The 27,263-nt window shown below is 50.2% G+C and overlaps 1 protein-coding gene across 1 annotated transcript; it reads right to left on the reverse strand.

Moving 5' to 3' along the window:
* Window positions 1-278: 278 nt before the first annotated feature.
* Window positions 279-25,334, reverse strand: PABPC1L (poly(A) binding protein cytoplasmic 1 like; the record flags this gene model as incomplete). Its single annotated transcript, XM_080716549.1, is given in 15 exon segments — window positions 279-347; window positions 973-1,103; window positions 3,112-3,205; window positions 5,107-5,213; window positions 8,998-9,135; window positions 10,184-10,274; window positions 11,698-11,743; window positions 11,745-12,049; window positions 12,320-12,415; window positions 14,546-14,683; window positions 15,872-15,966; window positions 16,107-16,246; window positions 18,733-18,848; window positions 20,546-20,739; window positions 25,142-25,334. Coding segments are annotated over 15 exon segments (1,953 nt in total).
* Window positions 25,335-27,263: the final 1,929 nt, after the last annotated feature.

Here is a 27,263-nt window from a genome sequence, read left to right on the forward strand (position 1 = left end):
GAAATGCTGTCCTCTCGACAGCCATGGGAGCGATGATTTCCATTCTCTGGGGATAAAAGAAAAAAAAAAGTGTTTCTAAGGTAGATGCCCAGGCCGGGCCTTGAGCCACGCAGAATGGAGCCAGGCGGGGCCGTTTACGCCGCTCTCAGCCCCTCCGTGCTTCCGACAAAGACGGCAACACAGGGTGGTTCTGAGAAGCCTTCTGAAAGCCTCTGCGGGTCTCCACAGCTTCTCCGGGGCCGGCTGCCGCCGCCGCTGCTCCCACCACCCACCTGATCTCAGTGCAGGCACACCTTCGGCTGCTCCACCGCCCGGTGTGCCTGTAACACCGCCACCGCCTCTTCCATCTGTGGGACACACGAGCGGGAGTGGGAGGGACTTAGCACGCTGGCCCCGCAGGGCCCCCAGGAGAGCCACAACCTCCCCCACCCCAGCCTGATAGATGCAGGATGTGTGGCGCCCTCATCCACTGCTGCTTGCAGGATCCCAAGCCCCACGGTCACAAGATAGAGGTGCCCTGCTGGACACCAGAAACATTTTAACCTTCTTTTTCGTCTGTGTGGTTCTGGAGATGGAACCCAGGGGCATTCTACCTGCAAGCTACACCCCCAGCCCTATTTTACTTTTTATCTGGAAACGGTCTCACTAAGTTGCTGACAGCCTCACTGAATTGCTGAGGCTGGCTTCGAACCTGCAACCCTCCTGTCTCAGCCTCCCAAGGACTGGGATCACAGGCGTGCACCTAAATCTTAACCTTTATACTCTGCCAGAACATTGTTCCCTATATGGTGCTACGTGGAACCGGTCTGCGGAGGGAGGGGCTGAGATAGCACACCCTTAATTAAGGCCCCTCCTACTCCAACATTCAGCAGGCCCTTCCAGTAACGATGACTAGAAGATGGACTTCATCTGCCCTCATGTTTCCGGGACAGCCCTTGTTCTTAGCTATCCTGCCGACCAAGCTTCGCCTACCTTGGCATGGAGCGACTCTGGAGACTCCAGCATGAGCAGCAGCTCCGAGTTATCAATCTCCAGCAGCATGCCCGTGATCTTGCCAGCCAGCTGGGCATGGACAGCATGGACAAGGGGGTAGAGACGCTCCCCTGTGTGGAACAACCCCTGATGGCTGATGCACACACCTGGCTCAGACCCCGGCATCCCAGGAGTGGTATCGTGGAGTGGGACAGGGAGGACATCTGCCTGCTCACCCCACTGCTCCTTCCAGGTTGTGTGTTACGCTGCCTTACCAAGTGGGAGGGGAACTCGTCCCAACTCTAAAGTGCGAACAGCAAATCCCACCCTGGGTTGGTAATAGCGGTGGAAGTGTTATGTGGGGATGTGGTGCTGAACCCAGGGACATTCGATCTCTAAGCTACACCATCGCTCTATTATTTGTTTTGTTTCGGCTGTGCTAGGGATTGAGCCCAAGAGCATTCTACCTCCAAGCTACACCTCCAGCCCTATTTTTATTTTGAAAAAGAGCCTCACTAGGTTGCTGAGTCTCCTCGAACCTGTGATCCTCCTGTCTCAGGCTCTCAAGTACTGGGATTATAGGCTTGTGCCTCCATGCCTGGCTTTATTTTTAATTTGGAAACAGGGTCTAAGTTGCTGAGCCTGGCTTCGAACCTGCGATTCTCCTATCTCAGCATCTCAAGCACCGGTATTCCAGGCACACATCACCCTGTGGGTCAGTTCAAAGAGTTAAATCTGATAATATATGCGAAGTCATTTTAGTACGAGGTCTGACACAAGTTAATTTTGAATACTGCTCTTGTTATAGTTCTAACTAGACACAATGAAATTCAGGGCAGGGTAATGCGCAGCGTGAGACATTTGAGGCGAGGCGCTAGGAAGCAAAGGATAGAATCGCCCCACCGTGAGGTATGTCTAGTGACACAGCCCACTGTTGGTGTCGACCCAGCCAGGACCAGGCCATTGCCTGGGCATAGAAGGATAGTGCCTATCCTTACAGACAACCGCTAACAGAGCCTTCTACCTCCATTAGAGATTTTTCTTTGTTGGTGAGATGGGATATGAACTGGAAAAACCCTACTTTTTTTTTTTTTTTTTTTTTTTTTTTTGGTGGTACTGGGGGTGGAACCCAGAGGCTTTCTACCTCCGGGCTATACTCCCAGACCTATTTTATATTTTTAATTTGGAAACAGAGTCTCACTAAGTTGCTGAGAGCCTCACTAAGTAGCTGAGGCTGGCTTTGAACTTGTGCGATCCTCCTGTCTCAGCCTCCCAAGTGCAGGGATTACAAGCGTGCGCCACCACGCCTGGCTAAAACCCTACTATTTTAAATAAGCCAAGTAAACAATGGCATGGTGGCCTTGAGGACCTTCAGTGCAGGCTCTGGCTGGGGGTTTGGGTGGCTATAAAGAACCTCCCAGCCAGGAAGCAAGGCTGTTTGTTCATTCTCAATGGTGCCTTTTTTTTTTTTTTTTTTTTTTTTGGTCCTGGGGATTGAACCCAGGGGCATTTTTCCTCCAAGCTACCCCACCCCCAGAGCTATTTTATTTTTTTATTTGGATACAGGATCTTGCTAAATTACTGAAGCCGACCCTGACCCTGCAATCCTTCTGTCTCGGCCTCCCCAGTACTGGGATTACCAACATGTGCCACCACTCCCAGCTCTCATAGTGGCGTCGTTTAGCAGGGCCTGTCATGGGTTCAACACAGATGAACTGCACAGGGAATTCAGAGTCCAGTGGGAACCGTTTGTACTTACTCAGGACTCAAATGACCCACCTCCCTACAGCGGGCACCAGGAGACAGATGAAATTTGACAACAGAAACGCCTCTCTCCCATTCTCCAGCAGAAACCCAAGACCACACCCCTGGCTCTACCCCCTGGTCCTCATCTCCCTACATCTAGGGTGTCTCCCATCTAGGTCAGAGTCATAGAACAACAGAACTGAATAAAATGTCGACTATCAGTCTGGCCAGTTCTTGGAGACGAGAACAAGGTCTCAGAGTAGTAGCAGCCTGGGGGAGGCCACCCAGCAGCTCTGTGACGAGGTGGTACCCTGACCTCTCAGGGTGTTCCCATCAGGCCAGCCAGCTCCCGACCCTTGTTGCTGCCCCAGTGCAGGAGCTCCTGTCACTCACCAATCATCTGCTTCTGCTCGTGCAGGGGCGCTGCGGCCAGCAAGGATGCGGTCAGGGGCTCCTGGCCGGGGATCCGCACAGTGGGCTCTGGGACCTGCGCACAGTGCCAGGGATGCATCCTTAACCCCAGGGATGGGAAAGGCCCCGAAATGCTTACCTGTCAGCTAGACACAGGCCTCTAGGAAGCTCTAGGAAGAAGGGAGCAGGGGATAAGGTCTAGGGGGTCAGGTGGGACAGACCCTAAAAACAGCTTGTGACTCAGAAGACTGCTCACTTCTGGCTTAGATGTGCTAGGGACCCCTAACAGCCCCTAATGAATATTCCAAATGAAAGCATGCGTCACTAATCACGGACCTGCCAAATGAGGCATCCTGTCGAACAGGCAGCTTTATGGGCACATGGCCCTCTAAGTTGCTGAGAGCCTCACTAAGTAGCTGAGGCTGGCTATGAACCTATGTGATCCTCCTGTCTCAGCCTCCCAAGCGCGGGGATTACAAGTGTGTGCTACCACACCCGGCTATTTTTTTTATTCTTTATTTTTGAAACACAGTCTCACTGAATTGCAAAGGGCCTCACTAAGTAGCTGAGGCTGTCCACGAACCATGATCCTATCTCAGCCTCCCAGGTGCTGGGATTGCAAGCATGCACCACCACGCCCCGCTATTTCTTACCCTTTCACATTTTGGAACTTTAAAAGCATTTTTGCTATTAAAGACTACTCTAGCCGGGCGTGGTGGCGCACGCTTGTAATCCTCGCGCTTGGGAGGCTGAGACAGGAGGATCTCACAGGTTCGAAGCCAGCCTCAGCTACTTAGTGAGGCTCTTAGCAACTTAGTGAGACCCTGTTTCCAAATAAAACATAAAATAGATCTGGGAATATAGCCCAGAGATAGAAAGCCTCTGGGTTCCACCCCCAGTACCACCAAAAAAAAAAAAAAAAAAAAAAGACTACTCTGGTTTATTTTGCAAAAAGTAGTTCAAACAAGGCACATTGGAATTCTAGGCAGGATATGACAGTGCTGATTTTGACACCTTTCTTGGGGGTAGAGAAACACAATTTACACCTAAAATCTCAGAGACTTGGGAGACAGACAGGAGGGAGGATCATAAGTTTGAGGTCGGCCTTGGGAACTTAGCAAATCTCTGTCTCAAATTTATTTTATTTATTTATTTATTTATTTATTTATTTATTTTGGTGGTACTGGGAGTGGAACCCAGAGGCTTTCTACCTCCGGGCTACACTCCCAGACCTTTTTTATATTTTATTTGGAAACAGGGTCTCACTAAGTTGCTGAGAGCCTCACTAAGTAGCTGAGGCTGGCTTCGAACCCGTGTGATCCTCCTGTCTCAGCCTCCCAAGCACGGGGATTACAAGCGTGCGCCACCACGCCCGGCCCCTGTCTCGAATTTAAAAAAAATAATAATAATAAGGACTGGGGATATAGCTCATGGGTAGAGCATCCCTCGGTTCCATCCCTAGTATTGAAAAAAAAAAAAACAGCATATTTTTAGAACACCTTTCCTTGTTGTTAAACAGAAATACTGTAGAAATCCAAATTAATTTTGATAATAATCCAGGCAAAGAAAATCATAATAAGTATACAAAATATGACCCTCATCCTCCTTCCCCTCCCCTTTTTCTGTGGTCCTAATGATGAACTTGGGAGAATTCTATCTTTGAGATACAACTCCAACCCTATTTTTTTTTATTTTGAAATAGGATCTTACTAGGTTTCTGAGAGTCTTACTAAGTTGCGGAGGCTCCCTTCAAACCTGCGATCCTCCTGTCTCAGCCTCCCAAGAACCAAAATTACAGGCATGTGCCCCCGTGCCCAGCTCCCCCTTCTGTTTTTAAAGGTGATCTCTTATTGATTGCACACATTAGTAAATGAAACTTTACAAGCCAAGAAAAGACTCAGAGAGCCAACACCTTAGCCAAGGGTCTGAGCTAGGACTCCCAAATCCCAGACTAAAGGGCAGCTGGGCCAGCCTTACCCCATGAGCATTGTGTACAGCCGAGGAACATTTATATGTCAGGAGAGGCTGGCCTGGCGTAGAGCATCCCGTTCCACTGGATCCTGTGGTCTGGGTACCAATGTTGACTGAAAAAAACAAATGGGATTTAAGATATATATATATATGTATATGTATGTATGTATATGTATATGTATGTATGTATGTATGTATATTCATACGCATATACACGTGCACATATGTATTCCAAGCATAATATGTATTAGTTAGGACAAAGAAATTAAAACACTTGTACACTGTTAGTAGGAATGTAATAGGTATAGCCACTATAGAAAAACAGTAAAATCTCAGTGCTTGGGAGACAGACAGGAGGACCACAGGTTCAAGACCAGCCTTAGCAACTTAGTGAGACCCTGTTTCAACATAAAAAACTAAAAAAGAAAACTGGGTGTGGTGGCACAGAGTTGTAATCCCAGTACTTGGGAGGCTGAGACAGGAGGATTGTGCAGGTTTAAAGCCAGCCTCAGCTATTTAGTGAGGCCTTGTTTCCAAATAAAATATAAAAGCTGGCCGGGTGTGGTGGCGCACGCTTGTAATCCCTGCACTTGGGAGGCGGAGACAGGAGGATCACACAGGTTGGAAGCCAGCCGCACTGGCTTAAGAGACCCTGTTTCCAAATAAAAATATATAATAGGTCTGGGAGTGTAGCCCAGAGGTAGAAGGGCTTCCAGGAACCCCAGTACCACCACCACCAAAAAAAAAATTATATATATATATAGATATATAGATATAGATATATAGATATAGATATATAGTCTGGGCGTGGTGGCACATGCTTGTAATCCCAGCATTTGGGAGGCTGAGACAGGATTTGGGTTTATGGCCAGCCTCAGCTACTTAGGCTCTTCACAACTTAGTAAGACTCTGTTTCAAAATAAAGAATAGCCCAGCGTGGTGGTGCACGCTTGTAATCCCCACACTTGGGTGGCTGAGACAGGAGGATCACACAGGTTCGAAGCCAGCCTCAGCTACTGAGTGGGGCTCTCAGCAACTTAGTGAGACCCTGCTTTTCAAATAAATCATAAAATAGGTCTGGGAGTGTAGCCTAGAGTTATAAAAGCCCCTGTGTTCCACCCCAGTACCACAAAGAAAGAAAGAAAAAAAGAAAGAAAGAGAAAGAAAGGAAGAGGAAGAAAGAAAGAAGAAAGAAAGGATGGATAAAAAAATAGGGCTGGAGGAGTAGCTCAGCAGTAGAATGCCCCTGGGTTTCATCCCCAGTACAGCAAAAAAACAAAAATAAAATAAAATATAAAATATGTCTGGGAGTGTAGTCCAGAGGCAGAAGGCCCCTGGGTTCCAACCCCAGTACCACAAAAATTAAAAAATTAAAAATTAAAAATTAAAAAATTAAAAATTAAAAAAGAGCTGGGCAGCCGGGCGTGGTGGCGCACGCTTGTAATCCCCGCGCTTGGGAGGTGGAGAGAGGAGGATCGCGCAGGTTCAAAGCCAGCCGCGCATGCTGGCTTAAGAGACCCTGTTTCCAAATAAAATTGTATAAAAATAGGTCTGGGAGTGTAGCCCAGAAGTAGAAGGGTTTCCAGGAACCCCAGTACCAACAACAACAAAAAAGAGCCGGGCATGGTGGTGCACGCTTGTAATCCTAGTACTTGGGAGGCTGAGACAGGAGGATTGCAGGTTCAAAGCCAGCCTTGGCTACTTAGTGAGGCCCTGCTTCAAAATAAAGAATAAAAAATAGGCCTGGGTGTGTAGCTTGAAGGTAGAATGCTCCCTGAGTTCCATCCCCAGTACCGCAAAAAAAAAAAAAAGGGGGGGGGGGCTCTAGGTATAGCTCAGCAGTAGAATGCCCCTGGGTTCTATCCCCAGTACCACAAAAAATAAATAAATAAATAAATACAGATAAAAAGGGCTGGGGTTGTAGCCCAGATGTAAAACACCCCTGGGTTCAACCAACACTACCAAAAAAAGGAAAAAGAATGAAATTTTTCAAAAAATTAATAGAACTATCATATCACCCAGCAATTCTACTTTGGGTATATATACACAAAAGAAGTAAAAGCAGGGTCTCAAAGACACAGTTGTACACCAGGTGCACAATAGCGTTATTCGCAGTAGCCAACAGGTAGCAACAGCCCGAGTGTCCGCTGGCAGGTAAACAGATAAGCAAAGCGTGGTGTCTGCAGAGGCGAGGGGGCTCTAAGACACGCTACAGCATAAAAGAGCCCCGCAGACACTGCGCAGTGGAATGAGCCGGTCCAAAAGAACAAATAAATCTAATGATGCCACTTGAATGATACCTGAATAGCTACATTCACAAGTAGAATGGGGGTTGCCAAGGCCCGGGGGCAGTGGGGAGAGGGAAATAAGGAGCCATGGCTTAATGGGTACAAATTTTAATTCTGCAAGAAAAAAAGAACTCAGGAGCTGGATGGTGGCCAATGGCTGCACAACGGCGTAAATGAACTGAACTGAAAATGGTCAAGTGGTGAGCTGGGCATGGTGGCACACACCCCTTATCCTGGTGCCTGGGAGGCTGAGACAGGAGGATGGCAGGTTTGGGGACAGCCCCAGGAACATGGCCAGACTTTCAGCAACCTAGGGAGATACTGTTTCAAGACAAAGATTGGAAAGGGCTGGGTGTGTATTTCAGGGGTAGAATGCCCCTGGGCTCAATCCTCAGTAACCAAGACACAGACACACACACACACACACACACACACACACACACACACACACACACACGGCTAAAGTGGTAACTGTGACCCCCATACTTGGGCGGCTAAGACAAGAGGATCACAGATTCAAGGCCAGTATTGGTAACTTTGCAAGATCTCGTTTCAAAATAACTAAAGCAAAATAGGGTTGAGGATGTAGCTTAGGGAAAAATAGCCCTAGGTTCAATCCCCAGGACCACCAAAAGAAAAAAAAAGGAAGCTGAGCGTGGTGGCTCAAGCTTATAATCCCAGCATTTGGGAGGCTAAGACAGGAGGATCGTGGTTAGTGGACAGCCTCAGCTGCTACTTAGTGAGGCCCTTTGAAACTCAGTGAGATGCTGTTTCAAAATAAATAAGCCGGGCATGGTGGCGCACGCTTGTCATCCCCGCGCTTGGGAAGCAGAGACAGGAGGATCGTGCAGGTTCGAAGCCCCTTGCTGGCTTAAGAGACCCTGTTTCCAAATAAAAATATAAAAATAGGTCTGGGAGTGTAGCCTGGAGGTAGAAGGGTTCCATTCCCAGTACCACCAAAAAATAAAAAATAAAAAAGAATAAAAAATAGGGAGGGCTGGGTGTGTAGGTCGAATAACCCGGGTTCCATCCCCGGTACCACAAAAAAAAAAAAAAAAAAGGAAAAAGAAAAAGGTTAAGAAGTAAATTTCTTATTATATATACTTAACTATGATAAAAAGAAAAAAGAAACTTGGGTGTCAGGGCCTGACAGCCACGTACGTACAGTACCAAGTCCAGCTGATTTATGCAGAGTCCCCAGTGCCGCGCTAGCAGCCATGGGGACACCTGCTGAACCCAGGGACCTCCGTGCCCACCTGCCTGTCCATGGCAGTCCACAGCCTCGCCCGTGGGCCACAGTGCTTCCTAAGGCTCGGGGCCCAAATGTATGCTCTCACTAACCCTCACAACAAAGTGGCCATACTATTTTATCCCTTTTTGAAAGATCAAGTGATCAGAGATGGTGGTGGTAAAGGGTGACGAAGTGTGGGAGTCCCAGGAGCTCAAGGCCAAGCTAACTTCTACTACAGACACAGCCTCCCAAGTCGGCCTCGCTCACCAAGAGGGCCAGCTCACTGCAGAGCTGGCCTGGCTCCAGGACCAAGCCAGCGCCAAGACCTTGCCCCACCCTCCTCGCACCCCGCTCCCTCCTGGCCCCGCCCATACTCACCCACTCTCTGGGTGTGGGACGCTGGGTGAGGCAGGTGGCCGGAGACCTGCCCAACACTGCTGGAGGTGTCCATGTGAGCCCGGGGGCGCCGAGGCATGCCTAGTGGCCGGACCACGGAGGCAGCCGGAGGGTAGATGGCTTGGGGTGCAGAGAAAAATGGAAAGTTGGGGGCCAGGTATGACCAGCGTGGCACGCCATGCCCTCAAGTTTCTAGGTTTGGGGAGAGGAACTAGGAACTCACAGCAGGGAGGTGAGTGACTTCCCGTGGTCCCAAAACACCAGGGAGGGGTAGAAAAGTTTGCAATGATGAAGCCAGCTCTGTCTACTAGGGTCCCCAAGATGCAAAAGTCCCACGATCACACACCTTAGTCCCCCCAAGACTCTGTGTGTGTGTGTGTGTGTGTGTGTGTGTGTGTGTGTGTGTAGGGGAGTACTGGGGATTGAACTCAAGGACATTCTACCTCTGAGCTACTCCCAAGTTTTGTTTTGTTTTTTAATTTCGAAACAGGACCTAAGTAGCTGAGGCTGGCCTTGAACTTGCAATCCTCCTGTCTCAGCCTCTCAAGTACTGAGATTACAGGCATGTGTTACAAACCGGGCTTCCAAGACAGTGTAAGTGAATACGAACTCGACTCTTGGGCCATTTGTGGAACTGGGTGTGGTGTTGCATACTTGTAATCCTAGTACTTGGGAGGCTGAGACAGGAGGATCGCAGGTTCATAGCAAGCCTCAGCTACTTAATGAGGCCCTCCGCAACTTAGTGAGACTCTGTTTCAAAATAAAGAATAAAAAATAGAGCTGGGGGAGTAGCTCAGAGGTAGAAGGCCTCTGGGTTCCATCCCCAGTACCACAAAGAAAAGAAAAAAAAAGGCCATTTATGAGCAAATAGCCAGAGAAGTTTCATTTTCTCGGCTTTGCAAGAATTTTCAGCCACAAGTCAGAGAAGCCTTTGACGATGACTAATCATTGCCACCCCGCCTGTCATTTGTGGGCTGGCCACTGCGCAAACGGGGCTCCGCACACATCTCACTCAAGCCAACACCCTGACAAGAAGAAACAGGCTGGGGGGGGGGGGGTGAAGCGAGCCACCCCGGGTAATGGCACAGCCAGGCCTGACCCGGGTTCCATGATGCCTCTAGGGCCCACCCCCAGGCCGGGCAGAGGGGAGGAGGGCTGGGTCACTCACACGAAGGTCTGTGTGGCTGGGCTGTCCACCTGGGGGTGGGCTGGATGGGGGCCACGGAGGCAGAGCCATAGTATGCAGCCTGGGCTGGAGGCTGTGGGAGAAGAGGGCTCGGAGTAAGAGGCTTTGCGGCAGGGGAGGGGAGCCGCTGAAGGAGCACCACTGTGCTGAAGGCCCAGGGACAGCTGCGAAGGCCACAGAGCTGCCCTGGAGGCTCCTTCCTGCCCTCTCAGCAAGTCTCCTGACCCTGAACCTTTGGGGCCAGATCTCCAATATATTTTTTTTTCCTTTGCTGTACTGGGGATGGAACCCAGGGGCTTTCTACCTCCAGGCTACATTCCAACTCCCACACCTATTTTATATTTTGTTTGGAAACAGGGTCTCACTAAGTTGCTGAGAGCCTCACTAAGTAGCCGAGGCTGGCTTCGAACCTGTGCGATCCTCCTGTCTCAGCCTCCCAAGTGCTGGGATGACGAGCGTGCGCCACCGCACCGGGCTAAGATCTCCAATTTCAATCCTTGGTCCTTATCAGACCTAGTGCAAGCATCTAGATAAAAACGGTGGCACATCTTACTCCAATCTGCGCCTGCTCAAGCAAGTTATAAAAAGTCAGGGACTTGCTAACCCAGGAGCCTTCGGGGCCTTACATCTTTCTGCCTTTTTTCTGCCATCTTTTTTCCCTTCCCAAACCATGTTCCTCACAACACTTACAGCGCAGGAGGCATTGAAGGCATGCCACAAAAACAAACAAAAAACACCATCTGAGTGGAGAAATGCCACATGTTCTCTGCCTCTCTGGGAGTAATAATAGATATTGGCGCATATAAGCTGGGCCTGGTGGTTCACCCCTGTCCTCCCAGTACTTAGGAGACCGAGACAGGAGGATCGAGGGTTTGAGGGCAGCTTCAACAATCTGGTGAGGCCCTCAGCAACTTAGTGAGACCTTGTTTCTCAAAATTAAAAATAAAATGGGGCAGCCGGGCGTGGTGGCGCACGCTTGTAATCCCCACTCTTGGGAGGCAGAGACAGGAGGATTGCGCAGGTTCGAAGCCAGCCACGCTGGCTTAAGAGACCCTGTTTCCACATAAAAAAGTATAAAAACAGGTCTGGGAGTGTAGCCCATGGGAGTGTAGCTGGAGGTAGAAGGGCTTCCAGGAACCCCAGTACCACCAAAAATAAAATAAAATAATAAAAATAAAATGGGGCTGGGGCCTAGGTCTGTAGTAGGATGCCTCTGGGTTCAATTTCCAGTGCTAAAATAAATAAATAAATAAATAAATAAATAAATAAATAAATAAATAAATAAAAAATGGAGTATTTTGGGGGACAGTGGATTTAGTAAAGGCTTTAGGCTTCTTTTGTGTGATGTAACATCTCCTCAACTCATTTGACCACAGAGAGTCTCTTCCTGCACCCCATCAAAAAAATAAAATAAAAATAAAATAGGGTACCATCTTCTTTCAGATGGGGAACCTAAGACTTAGGGAGTCGGTATGGCTGCCTGGCGCGTTTTCGACAGAACCTGTGTTGGTGAAGCTCCCGTCTTCCTGCTCTACCTGGCTGCCGAGGGAAGGTGTGGCGGGAGCTTGGGCAGACCGTCACCTGGGGCAGAGCGGGCAGGAAGCAGCTGGCGGGCTGCTGGAAGGAGCCCAAGAGGGGGCGGCCCGCGGCCCGCACCGTGGAGAGGCGCTGCATGTACTGGGTGGTCAGGATGGCCTTCCGCTCCTCCTTGCGCTGGGCCAGAGCCACGTACAGCGGCTTGGTGCCCACGATGCGTCCGTTCATCTCCGTCACCGCCTTTGTTGCCTCCTCTGGAGAGGAAAAACACACAAAGCCAAACCCCTTGCTTTGGCCTCCCTCTGTCATCACCTACAAACAAGACAAGACAAGGGTTGCTGGGGTGGGAAGGGACACGCCGGGGACTCCCCTCCTCCCCCAGGGCGGGATGCTGCTTCTGTTTCGCAGGTGGTAAACAGAGCCCCCGGCAGGCGGGTGCCTGCCCCTCCAACCCAGACAAGGCTGCGGATGGACCAAAGGGGGAGCTCAGCACCGAGTCCCTCAGGAGCCCAGTGAGAGGCTGGGGCGCAGGGGGTGAGCGGCCAAGGGGAGGCTGTGCCAGGGAGGCGCCCCCACCCTCACCTTTGCACTCGTGATCACTCCGTAGGGAGAGAACACTTTGCCCAGCTTCTCGTCGTTGATGGAGTCGTCCAGGTTCTTCACGTACAGGTTCACTCCCTGTAGGGAAGGACACCGTTGGGTCTGCCTTCCCCACAAGCCCCAGATTGTGCTGGGAGGGCAAGAGTGGCCATTGCCAGAGAGAGCACCGCGTCTGTACCCGTAATGTTCCACCAGCTGCCACCCTAAAGCCGCAGCCCCCATGGTACCCACCATGCTCATACACCTGCACCAACCCCAGCCTCCCCGAGCCTTCACCCCTCCTAGAGGGGAGCCATAGAGGGCGGCCCGAGTCCACATCAGGCTGAGGCTCAGAGTTCAGCCAGAACAGAGCTCGCCAGATAGTTTGTGTGGAAGAGTCGGCATTGGGGATAGAACACAGGGGCATTCTACCTCACAGCTATACCTCCAGCTCTATTATTATTATTATTTTTTTTTTTTTGCGGGTCTGGGGATGGAACCCAGGGGCCTTTGACCTCCGAGCCACACCCCCTGCCCTATTTTTATTCTTTATTTTGAAACAGGGTCTCACTGAGTTGCAGAGGGCCTAAGTAGCTGAGGCTGTCCGCGAACCGCGATCCTCCGGTTTCAGCCTCCCAGATGCTGGGATTACAAGCGTGCGCCACCACGCCCGGCTCTCCAGCTCTATTTTTTATTCTTTATTTTGAAACAGGGTCTCACTGAGTTCCTCACTATGTAACTGAGGTTGTCTGTGAACCGTGATCCTCCTGTCTTTGCCTCTCAAATGCTGGGATTACAAGCGTGCGCCACCACGCCCGGCTTTTACACATCTTGATGTTTGATCCTCACAAAAACCCTAAGAAAACAAAACTAATCATCGTCTTACAGATGCTGAAACAGATGCAGAACAGGCTCAGTGCATGGCCTCAGACGGTACAGCCTACAGGTGGAGGACAGGTCTAAACCAGGCAGTCTAAGCCCAGCACCGAGTGGCAGGCTGACCTCCAGGCCCTGAGCTCCTTCCAGACCTCCAAGCACAAATGTGTGAACGTAACGGAAGCAAGCGTCGTGTCTGGCCCACTCAGGTGACACACCGAGAATGTTCTGCGCTAAATCTATAAACCCCTGAAGATGTTATATCAATACAACAGCGCACGTGCGTACACACAAGGGCTTCTCAGCCTTAGCACTAGTACATTTGGGAACAGACAGTTCTGTTGGTTTTGTTTTGTGGGTCTGAGGATGGAATCCAGAAACATTCTACCTCCAAGCCATACCCCCTGCCCTATTCTTTATTCTTTATTTTGAAACAGGATCTACGCTGCAGAGGGCCTCACTAAGTAGCGGAGGCTGTCCCTGAACCCGGATCCTCCTGTCTTAGCCTGCCGAATGCTGGGATTACAAGCGTGCGCCACCACGCCCGGCCTGACATTTCTGTTTCTTTATGGGGTTATTCTGTGCACCACAGAATGTTTGCCAGTGTTTCTGGCCTCTAACCAGTGGGTACTAGTAGCATTCTACCCTCCAGACATTGTCAAATGTCTGGGGAAATCTGCCCCTCATTGAGAGCCATTGAGTATCTCTGTGTGTGTGTGGGGTGTCTACACACAGACTACGTGCATACCTATCTCCAGCAGGGATCTAGAGCTTACTGACACACTTATATATGCACAGAACATAATTTGGTCCATTTCTTACCTTCCCCATTGATCCCATTTCTCTACTGGTCTCCCTTCTATTTTTGTGTGATTAGAACTTTTATTAAGAACTTCAGAGGGAGCCAGGCATGGTAGCAGTCGCCTGTAATCCCGTTACTTGGGAGGCTGAGACAGGAGGGTGACAGGTTCGCAGCCAGCATCAGCAACTTGTGAGACCCTCCACAATTTAGTGAGACCCTGTTTCAAAAGAAGGAATAAAATAGGGCTGGGGGTGTAGCTCGAAGGCAGAATGTCCCGGGGTTCAATCCCCAGCAACACACACACACACACACACACACACACACACACACACACACACACACACCTATTCCAACGGAGAAGCAACAGCAGCCTGACTGATGCCCAGTGGTTGGATTATATAGCATTCCTCCATTGTGACACGCCAGGCACTGGCAACCAAGCCACTGAACCAAGATCCTAGGAGCGGAATGGCTAGACAAGGAGTCCTATTCAGGAGGGCCTCCCAAACATGACATATGGAGGCAGGGGCCTCCAGGAGGCCCGGCCTCACCTGGTAGCGGTTCTGCTGCTCCTGTTTCATCTGGTCAAATTTGCGCTTCAGTTCACTCTGCCGCTCTGCCCGCTTCTGGGCCCGGCCCACGTACAGCAGCCGCCCATTCATCTCCTTCCCGTTCATGTGGTCCACAGCCTGAGAGGGGAGGGCGCTCAGTAACCACCAGATACGGCGTGGGCCTGGGCCTGGCCCCCGCTCCCACCTTCTAGGCCTACGGGGGCCATTGGCAAACCGGGCTAGCCTTGATAGCCAAGGATAATTAATGCCAGGACAGAGGCCTTTCCCCCGCCCCCTCAGTAGTGGGGATTGAATCCAGGGGCATTCTACCTCTGAGCTACAGTCCTAGCCCTATTTTTTTTTTTTTAATCTTTGTTTTGAAATAGCATCTAAGTTTTGGAAGGCGTAAGTAGCTGAGGCTGGCCATGAACCTGCGATCCTCCTGTCTCAGTCTCTCAAGTACTGGGATTACAAGCATCTGCCACCACACCCAAATTTTTATATCAAGGCCACCACGCCCGGCTTGTTTTTTGGTTTTTGTTATTATTATTATTATTATTTTTTTTTTTTTTTGGTGGTACTGGGGGTGGAACCCAGGGGCTTTTCTACCTCCTATTTTATACTTTACTACCAGACCTATTTTATACTTTATTTCAAAACAGGGTCTTGCTAAGCTGCTGAGAGCCTCACTAAGTAGCCGAGGCTGGCTGTGAACATGTGCAATCCTCCTGTCCAAGCCTCCCAAGCGCTGGGATTATAAGCGTGCGCCACCACACCGGGCTGTTTTTCTTTTCTTTCTTTCTTTCTTTTTTTTTTTTTTTAAAGAAACATTTGTGATTTGTGTCTTAATCCTGGCTGATTTTTTTTTTTCTTGTTACCCAAGCTGAGCCTGCTAGACCCAAAGCTTCCATAAAATCCTGCGTGACTTTTCTCTCTAATCCATTTACACTGAACTGGATTTCCTTTGGCTAATCCACAAACATCAGCAGAAGTCAGACCCGAGTGTATACCGACTCGACGGCGCTTGGATTTTATACTAGAGATGATGAGAAGTATCTGAAGGGGACCCATTTTCAATGGCTCATTAGCAAGTGTTTACAGATAATGATGGCTTTTGCTTCCCAGGCGGCATATTCAGTCCCTCCAATGTCAAGGCTTAGGAGCACCCAGGGAAGGTACCCCGGGCCTGCCCACGGGCCTCTCCCGCCCCTCTCGGCCCAGGCAGAGGGGGGCTCTCTTCCCCTCGGTGAGCAGCTGGAGAGCCCGGCTCCTCATCGCCCTTCCTGGTCATGGCCCGGTGCCTTCGCCCGGAGCAGAGGCTCCTACCTTCTGGGCTTCCTCGTGCTTCTCAAAGTTGACAAAGCCAAAGCCCCGGGAGTGGCCGCCACTGTCCCTCATCACTTTCACGCTCAGCATCTTCCCTGGGAAGGACCAAGCTGGCTCAAAGCAGAGTCGGGGAAGCCCCGGGGTGCTCCCTCCCTGGCCACGCACCTCCTGGCCACCCCCAGGCCTGGGAGCAGAGCAACAATGATCCCCCTCCTCCCTTGGGGAGCACACCCACCGAACTGGGAGAAGAGGTCCTGCAGGCCCTGCTCGGCCACGTCCACGTGGAGGTTCTTCACGTAGATATTGGTGAACTCCAGCGCCCGGGCCCCCAGCTCCGCCTCCCGCTCCCGTCGAGACTTGAAGTGGCCAACGAAGCTGCGGATACGCCGGCCGGCTAGGTAGCTGCCATCCCTCAGCCACCACCTCCATCCCAGCCCCGGCCCGCCCGGCTACCTGGGCCTCCTGGGCCAACCGCCTCCTTCGCAGCCTCTGTAGCCCTCAGCGGGCAACTGGACAGGGCCAAACCCAAGGACCGGGTGTGTCCAAGGCTCGGCAATCTCCAGCGGCCCGGAGGCTGTGTTGCAAAGCTTGTCCCAAACCTTCATTTTTGTGACAAAGACACACATACTACTATCAGCCACCAGGCGGTTTAGGAGATCAGAGTGTGAACGTGGGGTTCAGACAGGAGTCTGACTCTTTACTCGGCCTTACTGTGTGACCCTGGGCAAGTTACTTAACCTCTCCGAGCATCAGTGTTAGTTCCTGTAAAACTGGGATCAAACTCCCATCACGGGCTGTGCTTATTCATTTAACACATACTGGGCACACTGGAGAGTCAAGATGAGAGTCACACAAGGCCAGTATCAGGGTCACTCTGGGGAAAGGACCGAAATTGCTGGGAGTGGTGGCGCACACTTGTAATCCCCGCGCTTGGGGGGCGGAGACAGGAGGATCGCTCAGGTTTGAAGCCAGCCAGCTGTGTTGGCTTAAGAGACCCTGTTTCCAAATAAAAATATAAAAAATAGGCCGGGCGTGGTGGTGCACGCTTGTAATCCCTGCACTTGGGAGGCTGAAACAGGAGGATTGCGCAGGTTCGAAGCCAGCCTCAGCTACTGAGTGAGGCTCTCAGCAACTTAGTGAAACCCTTGTTTCCAAACAAAATATAAAATAGGTCTGAGAGTATATCCCGGAGTTAGAAAGCCTCTGGGTTCCACCCCCAGTACCACAAATATATACATATATATTAGGTCTGGGAGTGTAGCCCAGAGGTAGAAGGGCTTCCAGGAACCCCAGTACCACACACACAAAAAAAAAAAAGTTAAAGGAAAGGACTGAAATCACTTAAATATGACATTTAAAAACCTGAAATGTCAAGGCTGGGAGTGGTGGCGCAGGCTTGTAATCCCAACACTTTGGAGGCTGAGACAAAAGGACTGCAGTTCGTGGATAGCCTCAGCTACTTAGTGAGGCCCTTTGCAACTCAGTGAGACCCTGTTTCAAAATAAAGAATAAAAAAATAGTGCTGTGGGTGTGGCTCAGAGGTAGAATGCCCCTGGGTTCCATCCTTAGTAAAAAAAAAAAAAAAAAAAAAAAAAACCTGAAATTTCCAGGTTCACTAAAGCACATCTAGGAGTGTATCTTTTCTTTTTCCTTTGTATTTTTTTTTAAGGAGACAGGCTGGTCTTGAACTTCTGGACTCAAGCAGTCATCGCTTTGGCCTCCTGGCCAGCAGCTGGGCCACCAGGAGTGACCACCATGCCTGTCTGACACGTATCTTTAAGAAAAAAACCAAGACTAATAAATGCTGATGGCATCTACAGCATATTGAACATAATTGAGTTATGGCAGCCACCAGAAGCCAGAGGAAACCAACACACTACAGAGCAAAACATTGCTAAGGCGGTGCACACCTGTAATCCCAGTAGTTGGGAGGCTGAGACAGGAGGATCATGGTTCTCCCACAGCCTCAGCTACTTAGTGAGGCCCTCCGCAACATAGTGAGACCCTGTTTCAAAATAAAGAATAAAAAATAGGGCAGAGGGTATAGCTCAGAGGTCGAATGCCCCTGGGTTCCATCCCCAGACTTGAAAAAAAAATCAAAATAAAAAATAAAATAGGGCTGGGGATGTAGGTCAGAGGTAGAATGCCCCTGGGTTCCATCCCCAGTACCAAAAAAAAAAAAAAAAAAAAAAAAAGAAAGAAAGAAAGAGAAAAGAAAAAAGAAAGAAAAAAAGGAAGAGGGCCAGGCATGGTGGAGCACACTTGAGACCCCAGTACTTGGGAGGCTGAGACAGGAGGATTGGTTTGCCACCAGTCTCAGCAGCTTAGTGAGGCCCTCTACAACTTAGTGAGAATCTATTTCCAAATAAAAAATAAAATAGGGCTGAGGGTGTAGCTCAGAGGTAGGATGACTCTGGGTTTAATCCCCAGGGCCACAAAAATAAATGAATGTGGATGGATGGATGGAAGGAAGGAAGGGCCAGAAATGGGTTCTTTTTTAGCATCCGCACCTCAATTTTCCTATCTGTGAAGTCGGGGTGATACCAAACCTAGGCAGCCTGAACACTGGCCCAGTTTTCTTTCTTCCCCCCGAACCCCATGAAACAACACACAAGCTTTAAGAGAAAATATTGGTTGCCAAACTGAGAAACCTGGGAAACGCGAGATCGCCGAGTTCGCTGATGATCCGGCCACCAGCCATTCCCCCTAGAATTCCCAAATCAACCTTTCTTGCTCAGAACGCACCCCGAACACATATCCTCTCTGTGCCTGAGAGGTGAAGCAACTCGTCTGAGGTCAGGGCCTGGTACCCAGGAGCATCGTTCCGACCGGCGACCTCCCCATTTCGTCCCTTGACTCACACTTTGCGGTCGTTCAGTAGCATTCCGTTCATTGTGCGGATGGCCTGCTGCGCCGCCTCGTGGGTCTCAAAATGCACAAAGCCAAAGCCCCGGGAGCCATGCTCATCACACACCACCTGGGCCACGGGGAGGAAGGACAGAGAGGACATGCAAAACAGGGTTCCAGGAGGAAAGGACCGCGGGCGATCACAGACACCCCGCACCTGCGTGCTTGCTGGGCCTGTTAAAGGTAATATGAAAGCCAGGTCCCTGGGGCAGGGGATGCCGCTCGGTGGCAGAACACTTTCCTCACATGCACAAGGCCCTGCGTGTCATCCCCAGCACCATTAGAAAACAAAGAAACAGAAAGAAGACTACAGTTGGACATCAGTGGGGAATGGAAGCTGAGAGAGAAATTTACTTGCTTAAAATAAGCAAAGAAAGCCGAGTGCGGTGGCTCACGCCTGTAATCTCAATATGTGGGAGGCTGAGACAGGAGGATCATGGGTTTGAAGTCAGCATCAGTAATTTAATTAATTTATTTATTGTGTGTGTGTGTGTGTGTGTGTGTGTGTGTGTGTGTGTGTGTGTGGTACTAGGGATGAAACCCAGGGGCATTCGATCTCCGAGCTACACCCCAGCCCTATTTTTTTATTTCTTATTTTGAAACAGGATCTGAGTTGCAGAGGGCCTAAGTAGCTGAGGCTGTCCTCGAACCGCGATCCTCCTGTCTCAGCCTCCCAAATGCTGGGATTACAAGCGTGTGCTACCACGCCTGGCTAGCTTCAGTAGTTTAATAAGGCTCTCCTTAACTTGGTGACACATTGTCTCAAAATAAGATAGGGCTGGGGGTGTGTCCTGGGTGTAGAAAGCCAGTGGGTTCCTTCCCCAGTACTGCACACATACACACACACTCCCCTAAAAAAATAAGAGGGGGTGGGAGGGAGATCTCAGAATGAATATGGGTTTTACCTACATTGTACGTGTGTGTGTGTGTGTGTGTGTGTGTGTGTGTGTGTGTGTGTGACTTAGTATCCAACCCAGGGATGGTCTACCTCTGAACTATATCCCCAAGCTCTACTTTATTTTTATTCTGAAACATGGTCCCACAAAGTTGCCGAGGGTCTTGCTAAATTGCTAAAGCTAGCCTTCAACCTGTGATTCTCCTGTTTCAGCTTTCCAAGTACTGGGATTACAGGTGCATTACCATGCCCTACTCATAACTTTGTGTGTGTGTGTGTGTGTGTGTGTGTGTGTGTGTGTGTGTGTGTGATAGTGGGCATGGAACCCAGGGGTATTCGACCTCTGAGCTACACCTCCAGCCCTATTTTTTATTCTTTATCTCGAAACAGGGTCTCACTGAGTTGCAAAGGGCCTAAGTAGTAGCTGAGGCTGTCCTCGAACCGTGATCCTCCTGTCTCAACCTTCCAAATGCTGAGATTAAAGTGTGAGCCACTACACCCGACTATTCATAACTTCTTAATTACTGTAGTTATCACTTACATGCTTAATAGTATCGCAAGTACCTTTCGTGGGTTATACAGCGTAACTCGGAAGTAGAATGCCCCTGGTTCCATCCCCAGTACAACAAAAAATCCCTGTGATTCTCCTGTCTCAGCCTCCCAAGTACTAAGATTCCAGACATGCACCATCACACCCAGCTGATACATAACCTCTGGTAGTTGTAGGAAGACAACCTGGAAGAACAGCCACCACTGAAGCCCTCGCTACAGCTGGAGCCTTATTGAAAGGACTTTGCAAACTCAAGTGTTGGTGGGCATCCCTCTACCACGCAGGGACCTGCTACTGACCCTCCCCAAAGAGGCACGCCCACCTTGCAAGAGAGGATGCTTCCGAAGGTAGAGAAGGTATCATATAAAGCCTTGTTGTCGATGGAGTCCTCCAGGTTCTTGATGAAGATGTTGCCCACACCCGACTTGCGAAGTCCTGGATCTCGCTGGGACCACATGATACGGATGGGTTGGCCTTTGATCACTTCAAAGTTCATCGTATCCAGTGCCCGTTCCGCTGGAGAGGAGGAGGAGGAGGAGGAGGAGGAGGAGGAGGAGGAGGAGGAGGAGGAGAGAACGGAGCAGGTTAAGGAGATTTTCTGGTGGGCATGGAGCTCTCCCGACTTCCAGACCCATCTCCCACAGGCATGTGAGCACGATTCCTATCCCCATTCCACAGAAGGGAAAACTAAGGCCAGAGTGACGCAAGGCCAGTGGCGGCCCAGGTCTGTTCCTCTAAAGCACATGCCTGGCTGGGCGTGGTGGCGCACGCTTGTAATCCCAGCATTCGGAAGGCTGAGACCTGGAGGATCGCGGTTGGCGGACAGCCTCAGATACTTAGTGAGGTCCTCTGCAATTCAGTGAGACTCGGTTTCAAAATAAAGAATAAATAGGGCAGGGGGTGTAGCTCAGAGGTCGAATGCCCCTGGGTTCCACCCCCAGACCCACAAAAATAAATAAATAAATAAATAAATAAATAAATAAATAAATAAATAAAAATAAAGCACACGCCTGGAAGTCTCAGTACTTGGGAGGCTGAGACAGAAGGATCACAGGTTTAAAGCCAACCGTAGCAACTTAGCAAGCCTCTCAGCAACCTAGTGAGACCATTTCCAAATAAAAAAATAAAATAGGAGCTGGGTGTGGTGGTACACGCTTGTAATCCCAGCATTTGGGAGGCTAAGACAGGAGGATCACAGGTTCAAAGACAGCCTCAGCTACTTATGAGGCTCTTCACAACTTAGCGAGGCCCTGTTTCCAAACAAGAAATAAAACCGGGCTGGAGGTGTAGCTCAGAGGTAGAATGCCTCTGGGTTCAGTCGCCAGTGTCACAAAAAACAAAAATAAAATAATAAGCTGGGCATGGTGGTGCACACTTGTAATCCCAGCATTTGGGAGGCTGGGACAGGAGGATCTCAGTTTGCAGACAGCCTCAGCTACTTAGTGAGGCCTTTTGCAACTCAGTAAGACCCTGTTTCAAAATTTAAAAATTAAAAAAAATAGGGCCTGGGGTATGGCTTGGAGGTAGAATGTCCCAGGGCTCCATTCTCAGTACCGCAACAAATTAATTAATTAAATAATAATAATAAAATCGGGCTGGGGGGGTAGCTTGGAGGCAGAATGTCCTTGGGTTCAATGCCCAGCACCAATAAATAAATAAATAAATAATAGAAAGAAAATAAAAAATAAAAGCAGACAGAGCCGATGAGGTGGCAGCAGTTTGAGGAAACTGTAACTCCCAGATGATGAATCGCAGCAGGGCTGAGGTTTGCTCCCGAGCAGTTTGGCTTCGGGGAAGGTACATGCCACCTCCCCAGGGCCATTTCCTACCTGTCAAGCAAGGTTGATATTACCTACCTTGCCACACCTAGCAAAGGAGGCAGAGTCAAAAGCAAAGCCTTTAAAAGGTGCCGGACACGGCGGCGTGTCTGTAAACAGCAGCCACTGTCCACGCTCCGGCCTCTGCTATGGCTTGCGCCTGTGGATAACACCCTGTTTCCTGCTTTGGGGCCCCTGGCATGGGACAGAGTTGGGGAGCAAGCCTCAGGAAGGCTTCACTTTCCATCTCGCCCTAGAACGAGGACCCGAGGGCAGGACTCCTCCTGCTCTCTGCAGCTCGGTTCTCCCGTCTAAGAACTGGGACCAAAAGGTGAGGTCCCACTTCACTGACCGGGCTTGCAGAGGGGCTGCAAAGCCTGGAGAGACGCGGGCCAGGGCAAGGAAAGGGGGAAAGCTCCCCGGAACCCAGCTCAGCCAGGCAAACCCCGACTCAGGGAACCCGCCTGCCTGTGCAGGAGCCCTGGGCTAGGTGTCCTCGCTTGGACTTGGCTGGGGCAGGCCCATTTGGGTTGTTTCCGGATGTTATACCAGAACATTACAGCTACTCTTATTTTTCTTAGATGACCATTAAGAGTGCTTATAACGTAAAGGATACTTCATATCAGTTTCTTTTTGTTTTTTGTTTTGTTTTTGGTGACACTGGGGATTGAACCCAGGGCCTTATACATTATGCAAGTATTCCACTCCTGGGATAAATCTCTAGCCCTGTTTTTTTTTTGTTTTTGTTTGTTTTGTTTTGTTTTGTTTTGCAGTACAGAGGATGGAACCCAGGGGCATTCTACCTCCAAGGTACACCCTCAGCCCTTTTTATATTTTATTTTGAAACAGGGTCTTGCTAGGTTGAAGAGTCTTGCTATAATATATTACTGAGGCTGGTTGGCCTCGTGTCTGCGCTCCTCCTGTCTCAGCCTCCCGAGTACAGGGATTACAGGCAGGACTACCACGCTTGCATTGTTAAGCTGCTCTCAGCAACTTAGTGAGACCCTGTTCCCAAATAAAATATAACTTAGGTCTGGGAGTATATCCCGGAGGTAGAAAGCCTCTGGGCTCCACCCCCAGTACCACCAAAAAAAAAAAAAAAAAAAAAAAGGCAGGGAGTATAGCTTAGGGGTAGAATGCCCCTAGGTTCCATCTCCAGACCCACAAAAAAAAAAAAAAAAAAGAAAGAAAAAAAAATAGGATTGGAAGTAGAAAGCCTCTGGTTTCAATCCCCAGTACCCACCCCCCCCCCCAAAATGCAGACATATAAGCCAGGCATGGTGGCACACACTTGTAATCCCAGTACTTGGGAGGCTAAGACAGGAGGATCCAGGTTCTAGGACAGCCTCAGCTACTTAGTGAGGCCCTTTGTAACTCAGTGAGACCCTGTTTCAAAATAAAGAATTAAAAATGGGGCTGGGGTTTAGCTCGGGGGTAGAATGTCTCTGGGTTCAATCCCCAGGTTTTTTTGTTTTGTGGTACTAGGGGTAGAACCCAGGGGCTTTTCTACCTCCAGGTTATACTCTCAGACCTATTTTATACTTTATTTGGAAACAGGGTCTCACTAAGTTGCTGAGAGCCTCACTAAGTAGCCGAGGCTGGCTTTGAACCTGTGCGATCCTCCTGTCTCAGCCTCTCAAATGCTGGGGATTACAAATGTGCGCCACCACGCCCGGCTTAATCCCGTTTTTTTTTTTTTGTTTGTTTGTTTTGTTTTTTGGTGGTACTGGGAATGGAACCCTTCTACCTCCAGACCTCCAGGCTCCGGGCTACACTCCCAGACCTATTTTATATTTTATTTGGAAACAGAGTCTCTTAAACCAGCGCGGCTGGCTTCGAACCTGCGCGATCCTCCTGTCTCCGCCTCCCAAGCGCGGGGATTACAAGCGTGCGCCACCATGCCCGGCCTTAATCCCCAGTTTTGAAAAAAACATATATATTCATCTGTTAGCTGTAATCAATCCTATGGGCACTGAGAAGCCAGCCTGGATCCTGGAGGGGCAGCTCTTCAGGGCTGGAGAGGGTGGCGCCCTGGAGCGCTGGGTGGGAGGCATTCCCTCTCTCCAGCTGGGTCACGTTGGGCATCTTCCTTGCAGGTGCTCCGAATCTCTTCTCCTTAAAACCACTCTCTTTTTGCTAGTTTGTTTTATGGTACTGGGGATTAAACCCAGGGGCATTCTACCTCCGAGCTACACCTCCAATCCTTTTTATTTTTTGTTCTGAAACAGGGTCTTGCTAGGTTGCTGAACCTCACTAAGTTGTTGAGGCTGTTTCAAAACTGTGACCCTCCTGTCTAAGCCTCCCAAGTCCTGGGGTTACAGGTGTGTGCCACCATGCCTGGCTTCAAAGCCACTTCTTTTCTTTACTTTATATACTTATACATATATTTATTTACTTATTTATTTTGCGGTACCAGGGGTGGAACCCCAGGGGCATTCTACCTCTGAGCTACACCCCCAGGCCTATTATTTTTTCTTTTGTGTGTGGGGGGGTGGGGTGGGGTGGGGGGGTGGTACTGGGGGCGGAACACAGGGGCTTTTCTACCTCTGGGCTACACTCCCAGACCTTTTTTTATACTTTATTTGGAAACAGAATCTCACTAAGTTGCTGAGAACCTCACTAAATACCTGAGGCTGACTTCAAACCTGTGCGATCCTCCTGTCTCAGCCTCCCAAATGCTGGAATTTACAAGCGTGCGCCACCATACCTAGCTTAAAGCCACTCTTGAAGGTAGGTAGGAAACCCACTTTGTAGACATGCAACCAGACTCCTAATGGTTGAGTAAACTGCCCAGCAGCCTCGTGGCTGCTGGGTTCCCAACAGATCTTAGCTGTTTTTCCTTGGCCTTAATCTCTCTCTCCCCCTGCAAAGCAGAGAACTGGAGTTAAACTACGCAGCAACTGCCAATTCTCACCTCAGAGACCTAGGCCTGTTCCCCACTTCCCAAGTCCCTGTCTCTCTGAGCCTGTTTCCCTGCCGTCCAAGGCCTTGTATCTTTGGGCCTGTTTCCCTGGCTGCAAAATAAAAGACGAAAATGCAAGTGGCCAGCCCCAGGAGCCTCTGACCGTGGGTGCTCCCTCCTGCTGGCCTTCCCGGCTTACCGTCAGCCGGCTGCTGGAAATTGATGTAGGCGTAGCCCAGCGAGCGCCTGGTGGCCACGTCGCGGCACACGCGGATGGACAGGATGGGGCCGGTGGGAGAGAAGGTCTCGTAGAGCATGGCCTCGGTCACGTCGGGGTGCAGGTCACCCACGTAGAGCGAGGCGAGCGGGAAGCCCTGGCCCAAGGCGCTCATTGTGGGCACCAGGCCGGCGAGCAGCGGGGCTGTCCTAGGCGGCTGCCGCCTTTCCCTTTACCGCCCCCGGGACCCTGCGCGCCAATCGCCTGCGCTGGCCCCCACCTGGGGGCCCTCAGCCATGAAAGCGCAGGTGGGGGGCATCTGCAACCCGCGTCTTGGAGGAGAGCAAAGCAGAGGTATCTCTGATGGCGTTCTAACCCTAGGCCAGGCATTCATTGCCTTTCCGGACACATTTTTCTTCTCCGGAAAGTAAGACTCCCTCTTGTCGAGACTCAAAGGAGATTGCTTTCTGTGCATGTCAGTACAAAGGGGAGAATTCCAAACTGCACGGCTCCCTACAAAGTTTGGGTGTAGAAATATATCCCATCTCCAGGTAGCCTTTTTCTCAAAATCGGATCCTGTCTCACCCTCTGTACTGAAGATGGGAACCGCTTTGCCACCGGGGACTACCGGCTGTGTGAGAACTGGGCACCACTAAGGGTTTTTCTGCCACTGGCCGTTAGTTGCGAAGGGATGTCTTCCCTGGACATCCCCTGCCCCGTGGACCAGCCATTCCACCCAGGTTACGGGTGACCCAGCTTCTGGGGACCAGCAGGACCCAACAGCCGGGCTGGCCCAAAGAAGCGGCCCTAAGCTGTGCGGGGAGACTGTCATGTGAGTTTTCCCTAACATCTGCCTGATGTAGACATTTTGTTAAAATCTCAGTCCACTGTAGATAATACCCGTTTCCCAGCTGCAACAGTGCTGCCAGCTCTCACTGCCTCATTAGGTGTGACTTCCACAGGTGGAACAGCTCCACCCAGGGGGCAGGAACTGGTCTGCCCATCCAGCTTCACGCTAGGATGCACCAACCAGTTCTAACTCAGGGCCAGAATCCCTCCCCCGCCAGCCAGGTATGGTAATCCTGTAATCCCAGGGTTCGGGAGGCTGAGACAGGGATCTATCTAGCTTCCAAGCCACAATCAGCAGCTTGGCAAGGTTGTTTCCCAATAAAAAACCAAGATAGGGCTGAGGGTGTAGCTTGGAGGTAGAATGCCCCTGGGCTCAATCCCTAGCATTAAAAACACGGGCACTAAAAACAAAACCCCTCTCTACCCTGACTTCTCTCCACAAGGAGTGTTTTTAGAAAAGGAGCAAATCCCACAAGGAAGCTCGTGTAGGCCATCATAAACGTCGGCAGTATAGATGAGCAATGCTAGCAGGTAATGAGGAGGCTTGGCTACATCTGATTCACTTAGAGCTTGTGTGTGTGTGTGCGTGTATACACAACCAAAGCTCCACAGTGGAGAGGGTGGCTTGAAAACAAAAGAATCATCCATACCAGCTCTTCCATGCTTTAAAAGAACCCAATACTGCCTGAATGGCTTGCTGGGAGGTGGAGGGGCATCAAGGGGGAAAGAGGTGCTTACGACAATTTCTTCTTTACCGTTTTCTGACTTCTGGTTCTAAAGGATGAAATAAAACCATTGTCCTGGTTTTGGTTTTTGTGTATGTGGTACTGAGGATTGGACTCAGGGGCATTCTGACTCAGAGCCATACCCTGGCCCTATTCTATTTTCAAGCCGGGTCTGCTACGTTGCCGAGGCTCTCCTTAAACCCGTGATCCACCTGTTTCAGCCCCGCACTGTTTCCTTGTGTTTAAAAATCATCCTGAGCCGGGCGTGGTGGCGCACGCTTGTCATCCCAGCATTTGGGAGGCTGAGACTGGAAGATTGCGGTTCACGGCCAGCCTCAGCTACTTGGTGAGGCCCTCTGCAACTTAATGAGACCCTGTCTCAAAACAAAGAATACAAAATAGGGCAGGGGGTGTAGCTCAAGGTTGAATGCCCCTGGGTTCCATCCCCAGACCCACACACACACACACAAAATTCCCCCTTTTCGAAGTGCCGAGGATAAATTAAACTCAGGGGCACTCCACCATTAAGC

This window comes from Muscardinus avellanarius (assembly GCF_963383645.1).
Source record: "Muscardinus avellanarius genome assembly, chromosome: 19".
NCBI classification, from domain to species: domain Eukaryota; kingdom Metazoa; phylum Chordata; class Mammalia; order Rodentia; family Gliridae; genus Muscardinus; species Muscardinus avellanarius.